General features: G+C 39.0%; 1 protein-coding gene across 22 annotated transcripts in view; it reads right to left on the bottom strand.

Moving 5' to 3' along the window:
• Positions 1–17,219, bottom strand: part of LOC150100409 (coiled-coil domain-containing protein AGAP005037-like) — a 1,356,304-nt gene that overhangs the window by 1,066,164 nt on the left and 272,921 nt on the right. For all 22 annotated transcript variants that reach the window (XR_016549297.1, XR_016549300.1, XR_016549298.1 and 19 more), the window contains one exon: positions 1,535–2,057. Coding sequence is in view for 17 of the 22 variants with exons in the window: in XM_090403259.1 (XP_090259385.1) it covers positions 1,535–2,057 (523 nt within the window). In the remaining 5 variants the exon portion in view is untranslated. The remainder of the gene's footprint in view (positions 1–1,534; positions 2,058–17,219) is intronic.

Below are 17,219 nucleotides of genomic sequence, written 5' to 3'. Positions count from 1 at the left end.
CTTTCAGTACCGGTGCAAATTTCCACTGCGTTCTGAGTTCAAAGAAGTGTATAATTTTGTTCAAAATTTGATAAGGATCTGTTCAAACTTCGTGGATGATATTTAAGTGTAATACACGACGCCTAAAGTAATAGCAGAAATGGATACGTGCTCTTACGACTCAGATAAGATGAATGTCTTCGAATCTGTTATCTGAGAAGACCGCTAAAAATCGATTGCTATGGCGAGTGGTGAATTACAACAAACCCAACTAAATGCCGGGAAGATATCTGAAAACGCAGTCACCTGAAGGCTTTGCGACAGAATTGTCGAACTATTTTTTTCCTGCAAGCAACTCCTGTTTTCTATTACAACCGCGGGTTCTTAAAAGTGAATTATTTATGCATTATTACACAACAATAAGTTTTAGCACATTTTATTGTGTTAGAATGACTACTCTTGAAAAAGTTGCATGCTTTTCACAATCGGTGAAGGCTTTGGTTTTTTTATTTAATAATTTTCTAGTGTATTAAACCTTACAAATCGTTATAAGCGTGAATACGAACAAACAGTTATTTTTCTTTCTCCCATCAGTTGAATCGCACCTGATGGGAGCACTTACGAATCGGCATTTGACGTCATTTCCCTTGGGAACGACAACCTTGTTCGCTTTACCATAAAACAGATTTCGTTATGGAGATAGTTTTAAGCGGCGCATGCGTGGAAAATCTTCTACGTATCTGAATATCAAGGTTACCATTATTTGGGAGGTAACCAGCAATTTCAAATGGGGGTACACGGTTGTCTAGTTACTAAGTGCGTAAGAAATGTTGGTGCTACCATCTGGTGGCTACAATTCGGTTAAACAAAAGTGATAAATAGATTCGAAACCGTCTTATGATACGCCTGTCCAAGAAATTTATTAAAAGTATTTCAAATTCACAGGAAGAAGCTGATATTAATAAAAAAAAAAACAGTGTTGAATTTTATGAAAGAACCATATTTGATGTTTTCAATCCGATTTAAATTGATTTTTGGGGTTTGTAAAAAGGGAATGTTGTCCAGTATAATAAAATTTATGTTATCGAATTCTTTAAAGTTCGTCCCACACTACGAACAGATCACTGTTCAGTGAACACGTGTTCACTGTCTTAAAATAAAAGGTATGCATATTGAGTATATTTGCTTTCTACTCAACTATATACTTATGTTTGACCCGTAGGTAAATAAATACTCCAAAGAAATAGCAAATATTGGCGATGGATTTTTACATAAATGATTCTGCATGTCTCGACTATTTTAAATGGCATTTTTTTTACTGAGAGAAAACGATACCCAATGCTGAAATATAAAATCATTTGGTAAACAGTTCCTTTTAGTTCGGATTAAATAGGGAAATGTATAGTTATGCATTTACAAGTACTTGACGTTGCAAAAATAGCAATTTCCTCAAAAACATTACACAAAATCCCACGTTCAGTGAAGACGCAATTAAAATCATACCAAGTGAATTACCAGAAAATTAAATATATAAAGATATAAATTAATCACCCACCTTGGAATCTGACACCATTTCTTCTGACGACAACTCTTCTCACTTCTCCCCCTACCACCTGTTCATACATAGCTCGATGATCGGGTGCACTTCGGGATTTTCCAGCACTGCGCCACCTACTGGGTAAGTTGGCATTCTGGCGTTCACCTTGAGGCCCAGGAAGGGTGCCGTAAGGAGACTGAGCATATCGGTGAGAATATTCCGGAGCACTGTGAGCCATGTGAGGTCTCTCCTGAGGGTCGGGATCTTGACGTTGAGAGTCTATATCGACAGGTACCGCAGGTAGAGCATATCCGATGCGTCTTAGTTCAGCGGTGTCCACAGATTGGCTGGTTGGCATACCTCGGGAACGAGAATATTTTGCTTTGCGCTCATCTTGTGATGAGGATTTCTTTGAGGATCTGCTATCTGCAGGGTGATCTTGAACCTCGCCCTTCTTGCCGTCTGTTTTTTGAGAATGGGCAGGCAAGCTGGAACTGCGGTGAATAGTAAACCGCTTGATGCTGAACGGCATCCCGCGGCTCTAGAAAAAAAAATGCTGGTTATTAATGTCTGCGATGTTTGATTGCATCAACCATATCTGTAAACTTCTTTTTTTTTTTTTACAATTTATATATTTTTTAATTTATACGTTATTCACAATTTACATAATTAGCTTCTTTAAATTAAGAAAAAAATTAACTGCGATCAATGTTAAGTTAATATTTCAAAAGTCTCTTAAAGCTTCAGTAGAAATTGAAAAAAATTACAGTAGAAAACTACTTCGACTGAAAATAGCCAACTTCCGGTGGTCGTTTCCTTCTACTGAATATTCAGTATGCATATTCAAGTTTTGGACAAAAGTCTGGTCTTAAATACAATCTGCAGTCACAAAATTAAGTTTATACGTTTTGCTGTTAATAACCTTTTGAAACACATTAAATGACGAACTGCTACATTATTATGTAGCAATTGTGTTTCATTACATCATGCAGAATAATGTTATATATAATTATTAAATACTTATATAATATCCTTAAAAAAAGTCTTTAAAAGGACTGACTTAAAGGGGTGAACCAAGAAAGCTTTTTATCTTCCCCGTTATCTGTAGAGGACGGTGTAGGGATAAGGTGTTATTGAGCAATTAAAGCTCTGATCATGGCAAGAGGGTAACAACAATAGCCGAGCCTCAGTTAGAACTACATTGGCTACAACATTGCCGTCCAAGGGTATTAAGCCCTGCATCAATTTATTCCCTCAAGGTCCAAGTAATATAATATCTTGAAATATCTTTATTGTACTCTAAAGATATAACCAACAAAATGGGATGAGATTTAAAAAAAAGTCAAAAGTGAACGTCTTTTTTAATAGAAGACATGATTAAAGTCAGAAAAATTAGCAAATATTTTTCTTTTCGCATTCCTAAATATAAATGTTCTGTTTAGGTTTAGATTCCGAGTTTTATACCGCACTCTTGTGTCACGGAGGAACACTTCGTTAGCACCCATCGGGTATGAGAACATACCCGTATCTCGCTTTTCTCACACTCTGAACAAGTCATTTGAATCAGCATTTCTAAAAAACATGCTTGTACGCTCGTGGAAAATGTGTATAATATTTTAATAATACAATTCGCATAATTATATACCCCCCCCCTTTTTTTTTGATGATACTCAAAAGTCGTGCACGTCGAAAAAATCCTATTTCGTTCAAAGGTAGCAACGCACCTTGGTAAGGGATAGGTGACTACTACGATTGTATGGAGAACAGTTTAATAACGACACTTTGTGAGTTATCGGAAAAAGAATCGGCCATTCAACATTTAAGTACCAGTTGATGGGTCAAATTACGAATCTTTTGAGTCCAAAATCAACTGAAATCGCACACGTTTAATATAAAATCCACTTCTGTTAATAATATTCGCTTAACACATACGAAATGCACCATATAATGACATTACAGCTTTGATAATGAAAACGGGAATTAGAAATATTTAATTCATTAAGACTAATACGTTAAGAAATAAGCAAATTAATATTCTGAACTTAAATCAGAGTGAAATTAAAACTTAAGAAGATTAATGTGATAGCGAATACACACCTACATTTTACTCTTATAAAATGATTTAAAATAATTCAATTGACATTTACTAATGTAGCCATCGGAAGGAACAATCGACCGTGAGATGCGGTGATTGATTAATTCAATCCAATACCCTTGGAGGGTAATGGATGGCAATGCTGTAGCCAATGAAGTTCTAACTGAGGCTCGGTTATTGCTGTTACCCTCCTGCCATGATCAGAGCTTTAATTGCTCAATAACACCTTATCCCTACACTGTCCTCTACAGAGATAACGGGGAATATGAAAAGCATTCTTGCTTCGCCCCTTTAAGCCAGTCCTTATAAGGACTATAAGGACTAATGTAGCCAATGAAGTTTTAACTGAGGCTCGGCTATTGCCGTTACCCAGCCATGACTAGAGCTTTTTAGCTCAATAACACTCCATCCACACAGATTATCTTCATTCAGATGACGGGATAAAGAGTCAAGGACTCAGTCCATCGCCCAGTTCTTTTAAGAACTTTAAGAACTAATATGGATGCGGAAGGTGTAGGAATAATCAAGGAAATCACATGCAAAACAACACCTGAATCGGATACAGATTGTGAATAAAATTTCGACAAGAATGCTAGAACAGCACTGCATTATAAAGTACTACTTAAAAATCTGATTACTCATAGGCAATTGCACTGTTTTCATCCAACCTATAACTGCATCTCTAGTAAAATTAATGATTTACAATCTGAAAGGGAAAAGCGACCTCTAGCATACGTAGCACAAAAAATATATCTTCAGATCATTTCTGATAACATCGAGCGCCCTCTTAAGGTTCTAACGATTTCTTAAACAATCCTCCAACTACTGTAAATGAATGTTGTGTTCTATTGAAGTGTTATATGAAAATGCATACAAAAATGATCAAAATGAATTAGCTTTGCGTTTTTATAAGCAGAACAATTATCCATTTTAGATTTCATTTGTACACCGGGTCTAAATGTCATTTTGTATATGCCATTTTATCTACACGAACCTAATATATGAATTGATCAGTTCATATTATTATTGACTACTTATGGAGTCCTTAGACTCATCAAGCGATAAACATCATGCCAAGAACTATCCAAGATTTGTGCAGTATATATCAGACTCTGCTTTGAACTCATTCACAGTCATGGCACCCACAACAGACTCTGGCAACATATTCTACTCATTCTCTAATCTAAGCACAAAACTTGGTTCTAACACCCTTGTTAACTACACTCTTACCCAGTTTCCATGCATAGCCTTTAGTTCTCCCACCACAAGACCTGTTCTGAAAACTTTCCTCTGAATTAATCTTGTAAAAACCCCCTCAGTAATTTGAATGTCTCAATCATATCACCCCCTTTTCACCTATCAACCAGTTTCTGTAACTTCAAATCTTCAACCTGTTCTAGTAAGGTTCATTCCATAGTCCTGCTACCAGCTTGGTCAGTCGCCTCTGGATCCTCTCCACCTCTTTCTTATCGCCAAAAAACCCTGGCACCCAGATCTGTGCACGGCAGCCAAGATTGAGTCTTATCAAGGCTCGATAAAGAAGAACAATAAACTGCTTGTGTCTGCTCATCAAAGTATTCTTCAGTAACCAAGTGATCTGATGAGCAGCTTTAGCCACTTTTGCAATGTGTCCCACTAAACTTTAACTCCCTATCCACTAACACTTCCAAATCTCTGGATTCGTCAATCTCCCAGAGTACATTTCCACCAATGTAGTATACAGCTGGTAATTTTTTCACCCCAAAAATGCATAACCTTACACTTTGCCACATTAAATTGTCATTCATTCTCCTTTGCCCAGTCTGCCGATCTATCCAAATCATCCTGCAAAATTTTGACATCATGTGGACTCACTATTGCTCTACCCAACTTTTCATCATCAGCAAATAACTGAACAGTTCCTTTCAGATCCTTTCCTATATCATTAATGTACAAATTAAACAGTAGCCGTCCTAGAACAGAACCCTGCGGCACGGCACTAGTCACAGGTCTTCTTTTGGACTCTACTCCTGAATAAACTACTCTCTTATATGTCCCCCATCAACCACACTCCTATCCACTTCACCAGCGTTATATCCATCCTTATGTGCCTGCAGTTTACTGATAAGAATTCCATGTGGTATCCTGTCAAAGTCCAGCAGTATTACTGTAAACCTTTATGTAACTCAGCTGTCGCTGTATTACAAAACGTGAGCAAGTAACTGAGGCATGACCTACCCTTCACAAAACCATACTGCTGCCAACAATTCTCTCGCCACTTCACGTAAAACTAGAGCTGGTATGCCATCCAATCCCACAGCTGTATTCACCTCCATTTCATTGACTTCAGTTCCCATATAAGTCTTTGCTTCTCTCGTTATTGCAATATCTCCACCTGGATGATGTACTCTTACAAAGTGTTAACTTAGAGCAATCAGTTTTTCTACTTTCGATAATAGGTGGTGTACTGCCCAAGCAGCCTACATAAAATATATCTTCAGCAGACATACAAATTGAATGCCAAATCCATGCAATGCCAATTTGTTTAAGATAAGATGGGGTTGGTTGTGATTATGACCCAAACAACCATGAGGCTAGTATTTTTCCAACAAAATATCTTTCAGACAAAGGACGCTTAGTAATGTGACAGATCGATTTAAACTCACATTCAGAACTGAATTACTTTATCACCATAGATCACAGCGCCCTCGGATGTCTGTTTTAATAAATTCTGTTATATAATAAGGTTATGAGTAAAAATACTGTTTAATATATATAGAAAACTGCTTAATATTTAATAATAGAATATTCTTTTTCTTATTTTCTATGCCTTTTTAATACTGATTATTTTATCTAAGATATTCTTTTTTACACCATTCATTTATGAAAATAATATATCAATGAATAAATGCTTGAATCACGTTGGGATGGGAAGGGAATCGACCGTGAAATGCGGTGATTAATACCTTTGGAGGATAATGGATAGCAATGCTGTAGCCAAAGAAGTTCTAACTGAGGCTCGGATATTGCTGTTACCCTCTTGCCATGATCAGAGCTTGAATAGCTCACTAAAATATAATACCTTATCCCTACACAGTCCTCTACAGATAACGGGGAAGATGAAAAGCATTCTTGCTTCGCCCTTTAAGCTAGTCCTTATAAGGATAAGGACTTTTATCACGTATTTATTTTAAGTGGAACGGTGTTTTACTACTTTTTCTATTTATCCGTGAGAAGTGGCCCTCCGGGTTAGAATAACTGTCAACGTGATTTTTTACATTTCGAAGTTTATATATATATATATGTATATATATATATATGTATATATATATATATGTATATATATATATATATGTATATATATATATATATATATGTATATATATATATATATATATATATATATATATATATATATATATATATATATATATATATATATATATATATCTTTTAATAAGCTTTGAACTTTTCTTAGAAATCCTTCTGTAAGAAAGAATGTAAACGAGTTGTACATGTTTATTTTCTGTTTCAGTTAAATTGACTTTTCTTTGACAACTAGCCACATCGCATTTTTATTGCTTTGAAGCACCGACGAACATTAATTGTTAACATAAATTACTTAGAATAGAGTGAAGAGTAATACTGAAGACAGTAAACACGTTACTTGGATGTCATTAAATATTTACTTTGGAAAGATAGCGTCAGACAACGTTAATAAGAAACAGAAGAGAACATTGATTTTGGATGAAAGACTTGATTATTTGAATGTATGAGGCAATTTTTCTTAGATCAAAGTTCAAAACGCCTCTGTAACTCAGTCGTGAAGTTGACTATTATTTTTCTTTCTGTTCGAAGGATCTGAAAGAATATTTTCACGTGAGGGCGAGTTAGTCGATTCTGATACGGTGCTCCCAAGGTTTTTTTTAATTCACTCACCTCAAAAAAGATTTTAATCCACTCCCCCAAAAAAGAAGGGAGTGGATTAAAAAGGTTTTTTAATCCACTCCCCTATTTTTGGAGTAAAATATTGTTTACTTTTTTTTTTTAAATACTGATCCTAAAGTTCAGTTTAAATTACTGTTTTATAAACTTCGAAGAGAAAGCTATTCCATGGTTTGTTAGTAAGATTGTGCTTCTTCTGATTGCATTACTTCAAATCAGTAGTTCATAATTTCGGACGGCAAATTTAACTTTTCAGATGTACAGAGTAATTCAGACTAGCGATCGCTCAGGTGATTGCAACTGACAAAACCAAACGATGAAAATAAACACTCGAAATCTATTTGTAAAGATGAAATCGAAGTGAATGATGAGCGACCCTCCTATAAATCGTGTGTGTAATGAGGTGCTGGCTTTGTTTACAACTAGCGATCCTCGTGTCATAATAATAAACAACAAATTAAGTTGACTGACCTCCTAAATATATTTGCATCCATTAACGGCAGAAATTCTTAATGGGGGGGGATGCACATTCGATTTTGTACTTTACTCGAGGGATAATTCCTTCGCTCTATCCGAACGTAGGTCGACAGCTGCAAACTTCTGCTTGCTTGTGTTATTAGTAGCGCGAGACAGATGCTAAGAGCACAATAACTCTGATCTCAGGCGGACTGAATGAAGGCAGATATCGATTTTTAATCATTCATTCCTATAGCGGGTGACCTCCGTACAGGACGGTCATGCCATGAGAAGAAAGCACGGTTATTGCACTAGCGGATTCAATAAAGTGCAGCTACAACAAAGGAGTGGGTAATTAAGTGAGCTGGATGTGGAATGCCAGTTCTACCTCCTCCTTCCCTTTTACGTTTACCTACCCCCCCCCCCCCCCCACACACACACACCAAACATCCTTGTACTTACTGAAAGCTACGGCTATTAGTGCCTCGATCAGATTTTAAACTATATTAGCAGTATCATAACTTTAATGGCCGTTAAATGGTTGAGTAAAGTTTAACTAGAGATGGCCAAGTAACACTAAAAATACTTCTACAAATGGCGATTATGCAATCATATACTTTGTGTTCCATGTAGCGAACAAATTCATTGACAATATTCTTAGCTCAGCTGACAAAACTAACAAACCAATAAAGATTAAATTAAAAATACAGAAAGAAACCATCCAAATTCATATTCATGAAAAAAAAATCCATTCCACCTCATTCAAATAATAATAATTTGTGAGTTCAACGTATCTCATCATTGGCCTGTGGAGTAAGATAGGCTGAGATTCAGCAGATAGTAGGAGAGGAAATAAAGATAGAGTGCATAGTGGTAGAGTAGATGAATGAGGCCTCAGCTGACCTGTTTTAGCTGTTGACCCCCCAGGGGTGCTTCTAAAACGGTCGTTGATTTTTCACTTTTAAAAAGGAAAAATCCTGAAAAGGAAAAAAAAGGAGAGACTAGGCAAACTTAACAAGTGTAAATAAATCTAAAGACTGTGTGGAAGACAATTCTATAGAGGAATGAGTTTGCCGAGCAAACCCAGAACAGTATAACCAGGAAAAGAAGGGAGATGACCTGGCCCGGAAGACCCCGCCCTGAAAAGGGCTTGGGACCACCTCGATGTTGGCCTTCGCAGTCCGGGTTTGTTCAGGTCAACCCCAACCTGGGGACAGAAAAACTTTCAACTGTGAAAGGACTAGACCTACCTGTGGGTTAAACGCTGATCAGGAAGGAAGATCGGGATAGCGTCAACACCTACAACTTGAAGGTGTTATAGGTGCAGACACAGCCGGATTCCCCCCTGTATGATCTGGCAGATGGTTGGTGGATCACACCATCTCCTCAGGAACCGCTCTTCTCCCCGTAAGTACCTTTCCTGCTCCAGGAAGCGGCGGAGGTAGGCTGAGAGGCAGTTCTTAACACGGAGATAGATGCGATCCCCCTCGTTAAGAAGGTGTTTTTTCCTGGTTTTCCAAATGTGGTGCTTAATCACATTTATTAGGAAAATCAGGTGTTTCTTGTTTTTGGTTACTGGGGGAGGAAACTGTAGAAAGACTATTTCGGGGAATGTGAGCGCTGGGATAGCAAGCACCTCAGCCAGTCTGTGCCAAACACGCTGTGCTGGCGGGCAGTGAAAGAAGAGGTGCCCTACGGTTTCTATCGCACCGCAGACGTCGCAGAAGGGGTTGCATGGTCGCGGGTTGTAAGCTGATTTTACGAGTTTCACCGGGAGTCTGCCGTAGGCGATTCTCCAGGCTAAGTCCCGGTGAAATGGTTGCCCCCAGCTGTTTTTTATGTTGGTGAACAGCACCTCTTCGTTTGTGCCCAGATCGGGTTTTTCCCAGTCAAAGCTGTCAAAAATTTTCCAGTACAGCTTGTTTGGGCTGAGCTGAAGCACTCGAACTCCATCCGTTGCCAATTTTTTAAAAAGTTTACATATTGTGTAGTACCACTCAGGCACCGTCTCTGCACATGGTCCGGCGTGGCCAGTAATCCCGAAGTAGGGTAGGAAAAATCCTAAGAAGTATTTCATCAGATTGCCGGAAGGGTGATTTGATGCCAGTGCTTTCCGTATGGTCTGAGCAGCGTTGGTTAGGTGGCAGTATTTGAGGATTGGCAGGGCGAATCCCCCTTGTGTGGGGCGAAGATGGAGAAATGCCCTGCGCACCTCGTGTTTCCTGTTGTTCCAGAAAAAATTAGTGATATGTTTGTGAATGGCGTTGTCTTGTGTGTCTGTTATGTTTGTGAGGTTAATGGTGTGCAGTAACATTGGTTTTAGGACTGTTTTGATAACTGTTGCTCTACCTTCGAATGATAGGTAGTTGGGACTGAAGGGTTTTAGTTTTTCGCAACACATGTCTATTAAGTGTTGTGTTTGCAACACTGGGGTCTCTAGGAAGGGAATTCCTAGTATTGTTAATGGGCCGGTTGTGGGTTTCAGACCATACGGAAGACTGGCAGGGTCGAATTTCCCATAAATTTTGATTCTTGTTTTTTCTGGGTTGGTGTGAAGACCACTGAGCACGCTGAACTCTCGCAGTATGCCGAAGAAGATGTAAATCGATTCGGAATCCCTAAGGGTTCCGACAATGTCATCGGCATATGCGACAGTTTTGCTCTGTTTGGAGCCTAAGGGTAGCGGTATTCCTCTTACTGCGCGCGTCTCATCAATTTTTTTTAAAAGAGGCTCTAGTACTAAAGAGAAAAGAAGGGGGCTAAGGGGGCAGCCTTGCCGAACCCCTCTGCGTATGGGAATGGGTTCTGAAAGAAACCCATTAATCGCAATGTGCGTTGTTGTTTTACTGTACATGCTTTTGATTGCTTCCCTTACGCAGGCCGCCACTCCGACTTTCTCTAGGATATAGTGCAGGAAGTTGTGCTTTGCACTATCGAACGCTTTATCTAAGTCTACTGATACGAGTGCAAGTGGGAGTTCCTTATTCGTCACAAAGCGAAGAAGGTCTCTTATCAGGAAGAGGTTGAGCGCCATCGATCTTCCCGGAACTCCGTATACTTGAGTGCTGGTTAGCACATTCCCAATGCCCAACTTCAGACGGTTACAAATTACTCTTGCGAATAATTTGTAGTCTGTGTTGGTCAAGGAAATGGGCCTCCAGCTACCCATGCTATTTAGGTCTCTCCCTTTCTTGGGGATGAAAATTGTGTACCCGCTAACGAAGTCAGCAGGCACGTCACCAGTGAATAGGAAGCTGTTGAATAGTGAGACCAGGATAGGCAAGATGAAGTTCCAGGCTGAGCGATAGAGCTCAACGCCTAGCCCATCCAGGCCAGGGGTTTTCCGTAGCTTAAGCTGTTTATAGGCTCGAGTAACCTCTTCCGAAGTGATTGGTCTCTTTTGAAGAGTTCTGAGGTGTTCAGGCATGTTGTCAATGTTCCACACTCCGAAGTCGCCTGTCTCCTCAGCTTCGTCGGAATAGGTTCTCGTGTAATGCTGGGAAAATTGCCGCAGGATGTCTCCCGTGGTTGTTAGTGTTTGCCCGTTAGCATGAATTTGCCGAACCGCTTTCTCATCTTGTGCTGCTATGCGCTGCCGGTTATAAAAAGCGGCCGAAGGTGTTTCCGCCTGCCGGAGAAACAATCTGGTGCGAAAATCGAGCTCGGCGACTTTTTTTCGTCGAAGTGCCTCGAGTTCGATTTCCACGGCTTTAATAAGCGAATCGCTAGGAATACCGTTTCTCTGGTTAGCCCGGTACCACCCTAGCTCTCGGTACAGCTCTCTCATTTTTTTTCTTTGCGCGTGAGCTCTTTCTCTGGAGATGTTTTGGAAGAGCTCTTTTGCCTCGGTTTTGAACTGGGCCCACGCGTCCCAGTCCCAGTGGGCCCTTTTCCTTCCTTCGCATAGCAGCTGCAAATCCTTGCTATAAATTTTGGGGAAGCTTGGAGGCATTTTCCAGGGTCCTCTCGATGTTTCTACGACCTCGGGTAGTTCGATGTTCATAAGAACCATTTTATGGTCTGTTATCGAGCTACCAACCGCTATATGCCTGACCGAGATAACTTGTGGCCCAAGGTTCCTGGAAATATAGAGGCGGTCTAGTCGCGTTGCGACTCCCCCGCTCGCCCATGTGGTTCCCACTGTGTCTGGATTATGTTCCCTCCAGATGTCGATGAGGTCGACATTATCACAGCAGAGTTGCAGTTCCCTAGAGCCACCGGTACCGGAGTTGATGTTGCCACCAACTTTGTCAACTCTTGCGTCAGCGATGCAGTTCCAGTCCCCCCCGGCGATGATATACTGAGCCCCGTGTAAATAGGGTTCTATGGACATGAAGAACCCGCTTCGCTGGTGGGCGTTGTTGGGGGCATATACATTAAGGAAGCGGATGACTCTACCTCCAAACTTCCAGTCTATAGAGACTAGACGTCCTGCAGCATCTTTCTGTACATTGAAAAACCCGCCTAGAATAGGCTGACGAATAAGGATTCCCACCCCCCTCGCACAGCGCTCTCCGAAACACCAGAAGCTCTGAACGGGGAAGCTTCTGGAGAAGTTTTCTATGTCCCAGTACTGATAAAAATGCGTCTCCTGAAGAAAGAGTACATGAACCTCATGCAGTAAGATTAGGCTCCAAACAGCGCGTTGTGCATTGACGGAGCGCAGACCGTTAATGTTGAGAGTGGCGACTCGAAAAGTGTTGTTCATTTTAGTGGTGTAGTTATAGGGCGGGACAATTAGAATTTTAGTGTCTCTTCGGTAACTATTTTGATTAGTGCTTGGTATAGCGCTGTGATGTCGCAGTCATGTAAGCCCATATTGGCGGCTAGAATGGAGTTTCTAAAGGAGTTTTGTTCCTCATTTAGAATATCTGGCACGGCAAGTTTGTCCCATTCCAAGCCAACACAGGGTTTTGATGAACCCTTTGTGTAGTGGGCATAGAAGTGTGGCTCGCCGTTTTTCTCTATGGCGTTGTGGATTCTTTCGAACCCGTCCTGGTCTTTTTGGACATGGTGGAGAATAGTAGCTCCCCCTGGAATTATTTTAGGGAATGGTGCTGGGGTGGGTTCTGTTCCTGTCGTGGGGAGGGTAGTAGGGTTTCCGCCCATAGGCAACCTTTTAAACGAAGCTTGTTCGTCTTCTACCTGTTCCCTTTGACGTTTTGCTGTAGAGGTGTCCATTTCCTCTGTGGCAGATGCTGTGGTTGTATCTGCGTTCGTGGTGGTGGGGGGAACGCTGGCTGTTGAATTTTGGCTTCTGTACTTTTTGGTTTTACCCAGTGATACTTGTTTGAACCCCTCTTGTTTGCCACGTTTGGGTTGGGCTGTTGATATCGGTGGCGGGGGCGGGGTGGGTATTTTTGGTGGTTCTGTGTTGTCAGAGCTAAGGGGGGGAGGAACGGGAAGTGGTTGTATCGCACCCCCCATTCGTTCTGCTGCTGTTCTGTGTTGACACACATTGTAACTGTGGTCTTTTTGGTGGCATTTCTTGCAGGGGTTGGTGCAATGTGGTAGTAAATGGCCAGATTCGCCACAATTGCTGCACTTGGCCCTGGCACATTCTGCTCCCAGGTGTTCGTGGGAGCCACACCTGTAGCATTGCTTTGTGACACCTGGGTAGTTTACCATGACTTTTTCGGAGCCGATGGTGACAAAGTTCGGAACAGGAGTTTTCATCTCCACTGTGAAGATGACCACTCCTGATTTCCAATCCGGGTAGTCGACATCAGTGCCCCGTTTAATGTTCTTAATTGTGCCCCATTTAGCGAATGTCTTGTGGATGACGTCGTCGCTATTTTCTATATATTCGAGGGGGAACCTGTCAATTTTTACCGTTCTTAACAGGCTTCCCACTAAGAACGGAGTGATTTCTACGTCATTACATTTAAAACCCTCCAGCAGTTTGTCCCTAGTTGTGGTGTTTTTTACCACTACCTGGTATCTCCCTGCCCCGAAGGGGGTAAACCCGTAAATGTTTTCGGAACCTACTGCCTCACAAAGTGCTTTGCAGATATGTCTTTTGTTTAGGGCTGGGTCCGTTTGAAAACCGACCGTTCTCACCCTAGGAAGTAGTGAAGACATGTCGGTCTTAAGTTTGGCCACGGCCAAAAAAAAGAACACACACAAAAAAAAAAAAAAAAGGATATAGGATCTAGGGAAGAGAAGGATCGTGGTGGTAGATTAGTAAAAATACCGTAGGACAGGAAGGTTCTACAAGCAAAGAGAGAAATCCCGTAAGAACAAGTCTTACCAGCAAATCCTGTAGCTTAAGCCTAGCTACTAGCAGAAAGAGAAAAAAAAAGGAGTGAAAGGAATCCAAAAATAGAAAACAATCTTACCAACCACGATCGATCCGGAAAGAGCAGCTCTCATAGAGGGTCGCGTCCGCTGAATCCTGGAACTTTACTAGGGAATCGTCGACTCTAAACAAACTTCCTTGAATATTCAAATATAGATGAATAAGGGCCAAAGAATAAACAATGACAAAAATTCCGAATTCAAAAATCAAATAAACTTAATATATACAAAACACAAAGAGGTGTAAGCAATGGCAAGACGTATGCTTTCCATTTTTATAACTTTAATTATAATGATGATTTTAATTAACATGTAATTCTATTCCAAATAACGAATTTAAGACACTGTAATACGAATCCCTTTTAGTTGTTATAGTAATCTTTTATTGATCTAACTGAAAGGAGAATCAATGAACTGATCAGTTTTATGCAGCTTCGGAAACGAACTGCCATCTATCGGGAAAAATAAGAAATACTATTCTATATTTGATTTGCTTTGTTAAAAGAAATTAAATATTTTCAGGAGCGTTTAGATACTTGCTGAAATTCCAAATAAATATTGAAGAATGAGAAAATTAAAACACCACTGATCTATAGATGAAATATAATCAATGATGTTTTTAAACAAAGTACTTTAATCATTATAACAATTAACTATAGTTTATTTTTCATTTCTCAATTTTTTATATAGAGTTTTTTTTATGTAAAATTTCTTTTACATCTTTTTTTGACTTGGATATTATTTTTATATTAAAATGAATGTAAAGTATTAAAGTAATTGACTCGACCGTGAGATGGGGTGATTGATTCATTCAACATTCAATCCAATACCCTTGGAGGGTAATGGATGGCAATGCTGTAGCCAATGAAGTTCTAACTGAGGCTCGGCTATTGCTGTTATCCTCTTGCCATGATCAGAGCTTTAATAGCTCAATAACACCTTATCCTTACACTGTCCTCTACAGATAACGGGGAAGATGAAAAGCATTCTTGCTTCGCCCCTTTAAGCCAGTCCTTATAAGGACTATAATTAAAGTAATACTCGAACGAGTATTTTTCTCGAATGGATTTTTTTTCTGTAAAATCTTCTATTACGAATATTAACACTGTAGAACAGTTTTCGTAATGGATAGGCGTTGATAACTGAAATAAAAGAAGAGTTGTTTTTGTAAAAAAAAAAAAAAGCAACACGTTCTTAGAATAAAATCTTTATGCATTTCTTCAAAATGGCAAAAATTGTACTATAAAAGCAAATGGAAATGAGAAAAAGTGCAGAAAATACATACCATGATACATCCCTTACAGGTTTAATTTAGCTAATGAAATAAATAATTAAGAAAAATACGTAAAAAAAAGCATAATGTTCTAAAATAGACGATTAGTAATAACAACTGATGAATTTTGTGAATAATACGGTGCACATGAGTATAAAGGATATTCTGTCTTATCTGTAAAGATTAAACCATAATTATATTTTTTTAACGAAGAACATATTCAAATTACTTACCTCCAGTATTTTTATTTGTTGTTAATTGCTTAAATAGCAATATAATTCTAAATTTCTTATAAATAAATGTAGTGCGACAGAATGAGATTATTCTAAAATAATTGCAAGGGGAAACGAAAGAAAAAAGTTATTGAGTTAGAAAAAATGGATTAAATCATGAACTACATTTTCCTTTTATGTAACGATCTGGCAAAATATCCTTAAAATAAAAGGCCTTTTTGCTTAAGTACTTAGACATTCTCCATCTAAGAAAAGTAACAATACTTACAAGTGTCCCCAAGCAACCATTATCAGGATTCAAGATGTTCTGACCTAACATTAGTAGTAAGTGATTTATCAGCTGCCTTCCACCCTCTCCATGGTTCTTGATGGAGATACTTCTCGCTTCTAACTCGCCCTACCGACAATAGAGGAGGGAAGGGAGAAAGAAAATTGGGAAAGAATTCTTATCGCACTTTTCGATACAGCGCATAATATAGTTATGTGTCACTTGGGTTGCGTTCAGTTCCAGGTGAAGGCAATTTCCTTGGTTGTCTTGGGGAAAAAGGTGATGGGTAGGAAAGAGAGAAGAAAAGAGACAGTGAATGATGGGGGATAGTGAAGCGAATAATTTGCTGGTTAGTGCCACCAAGATGAACAGAAAAGCAGAATAATGGATAAGATGAAGGAATGTAATTCTGTCTTCCGCTTTGTTGGTCTGTAAAAATTATCTATCAATATAGAAGTTAGGATGATTAAATCGAGGCAGTGTTGGATGCTTCGCGTTCTTCAAACTATTTCAATGCTCCATTTGCCGTTCATTTTCTGCTTTCTAGTCTGAGACTGCGTTTAAAACAACTTTTTTGAACATGCCATCAATTCTAAGAAGGGAGGGAGTCAATGTATAGAGGGATTTTTTTTTCTTCTATAGAAACATCGAATCTACGTAGAAACAGAGCGATAATAATGATTGAAAATGTCATCTCTTTAATTTTCAGCTGCAAAACCAGTATTTCAATCATTACATTTAAGAAAAATAGAGGATGTTAAATATATTACGAATAATACCTATCCAATAATAGAAGATATTTCCATGTCAATTACATTATCATCGACTATACTACAGAAGTAGTATTAAATAATACTGAAAGACCAATATGATGATATTTCACCATACCGTATTGGTCTGTTCAGGTCTCATTATCCATTCCCAAGTCCTTTTTTGAGGTCTACCCAGCGTTCTGTTTCCAATTGAATTGGCTTCTATTTCAGTATTTTTTAGGATATCGGATGTTGGCCATTCGGTTTTCATGTTCTGTCCAATTTTGTTTATAATTGTTTAGTTTTTCTACTATTGATTTTGTTTTTAGTTCTTTTAAAATATCTTGGTTCCATTTTTGGTCTAATAATGTGTATTTTGCAGTTCTTCTCATAAATCTCATTTCA

This window comes from Typopeltis vanoorti, chromosome 13, assembly GCF_054136105.1.
Source record: "Typopeltis vanoorti isolate ZY-2024b chromosome 13, IOZ_Tvanoo_1.0, whole genome shotgun sequence".
NCBI lineage: Eukaryota > Metazoa > Arthropoda > Arachnida > Uropygi > Thelyphonidae > Typopeltis > Typopeltis vanoorti.
The sequence above is the reverse complement of the archived record's forward strand: the minus strand, read 5'-3'. Positions and strand labels throughout refer to the sequence as shown.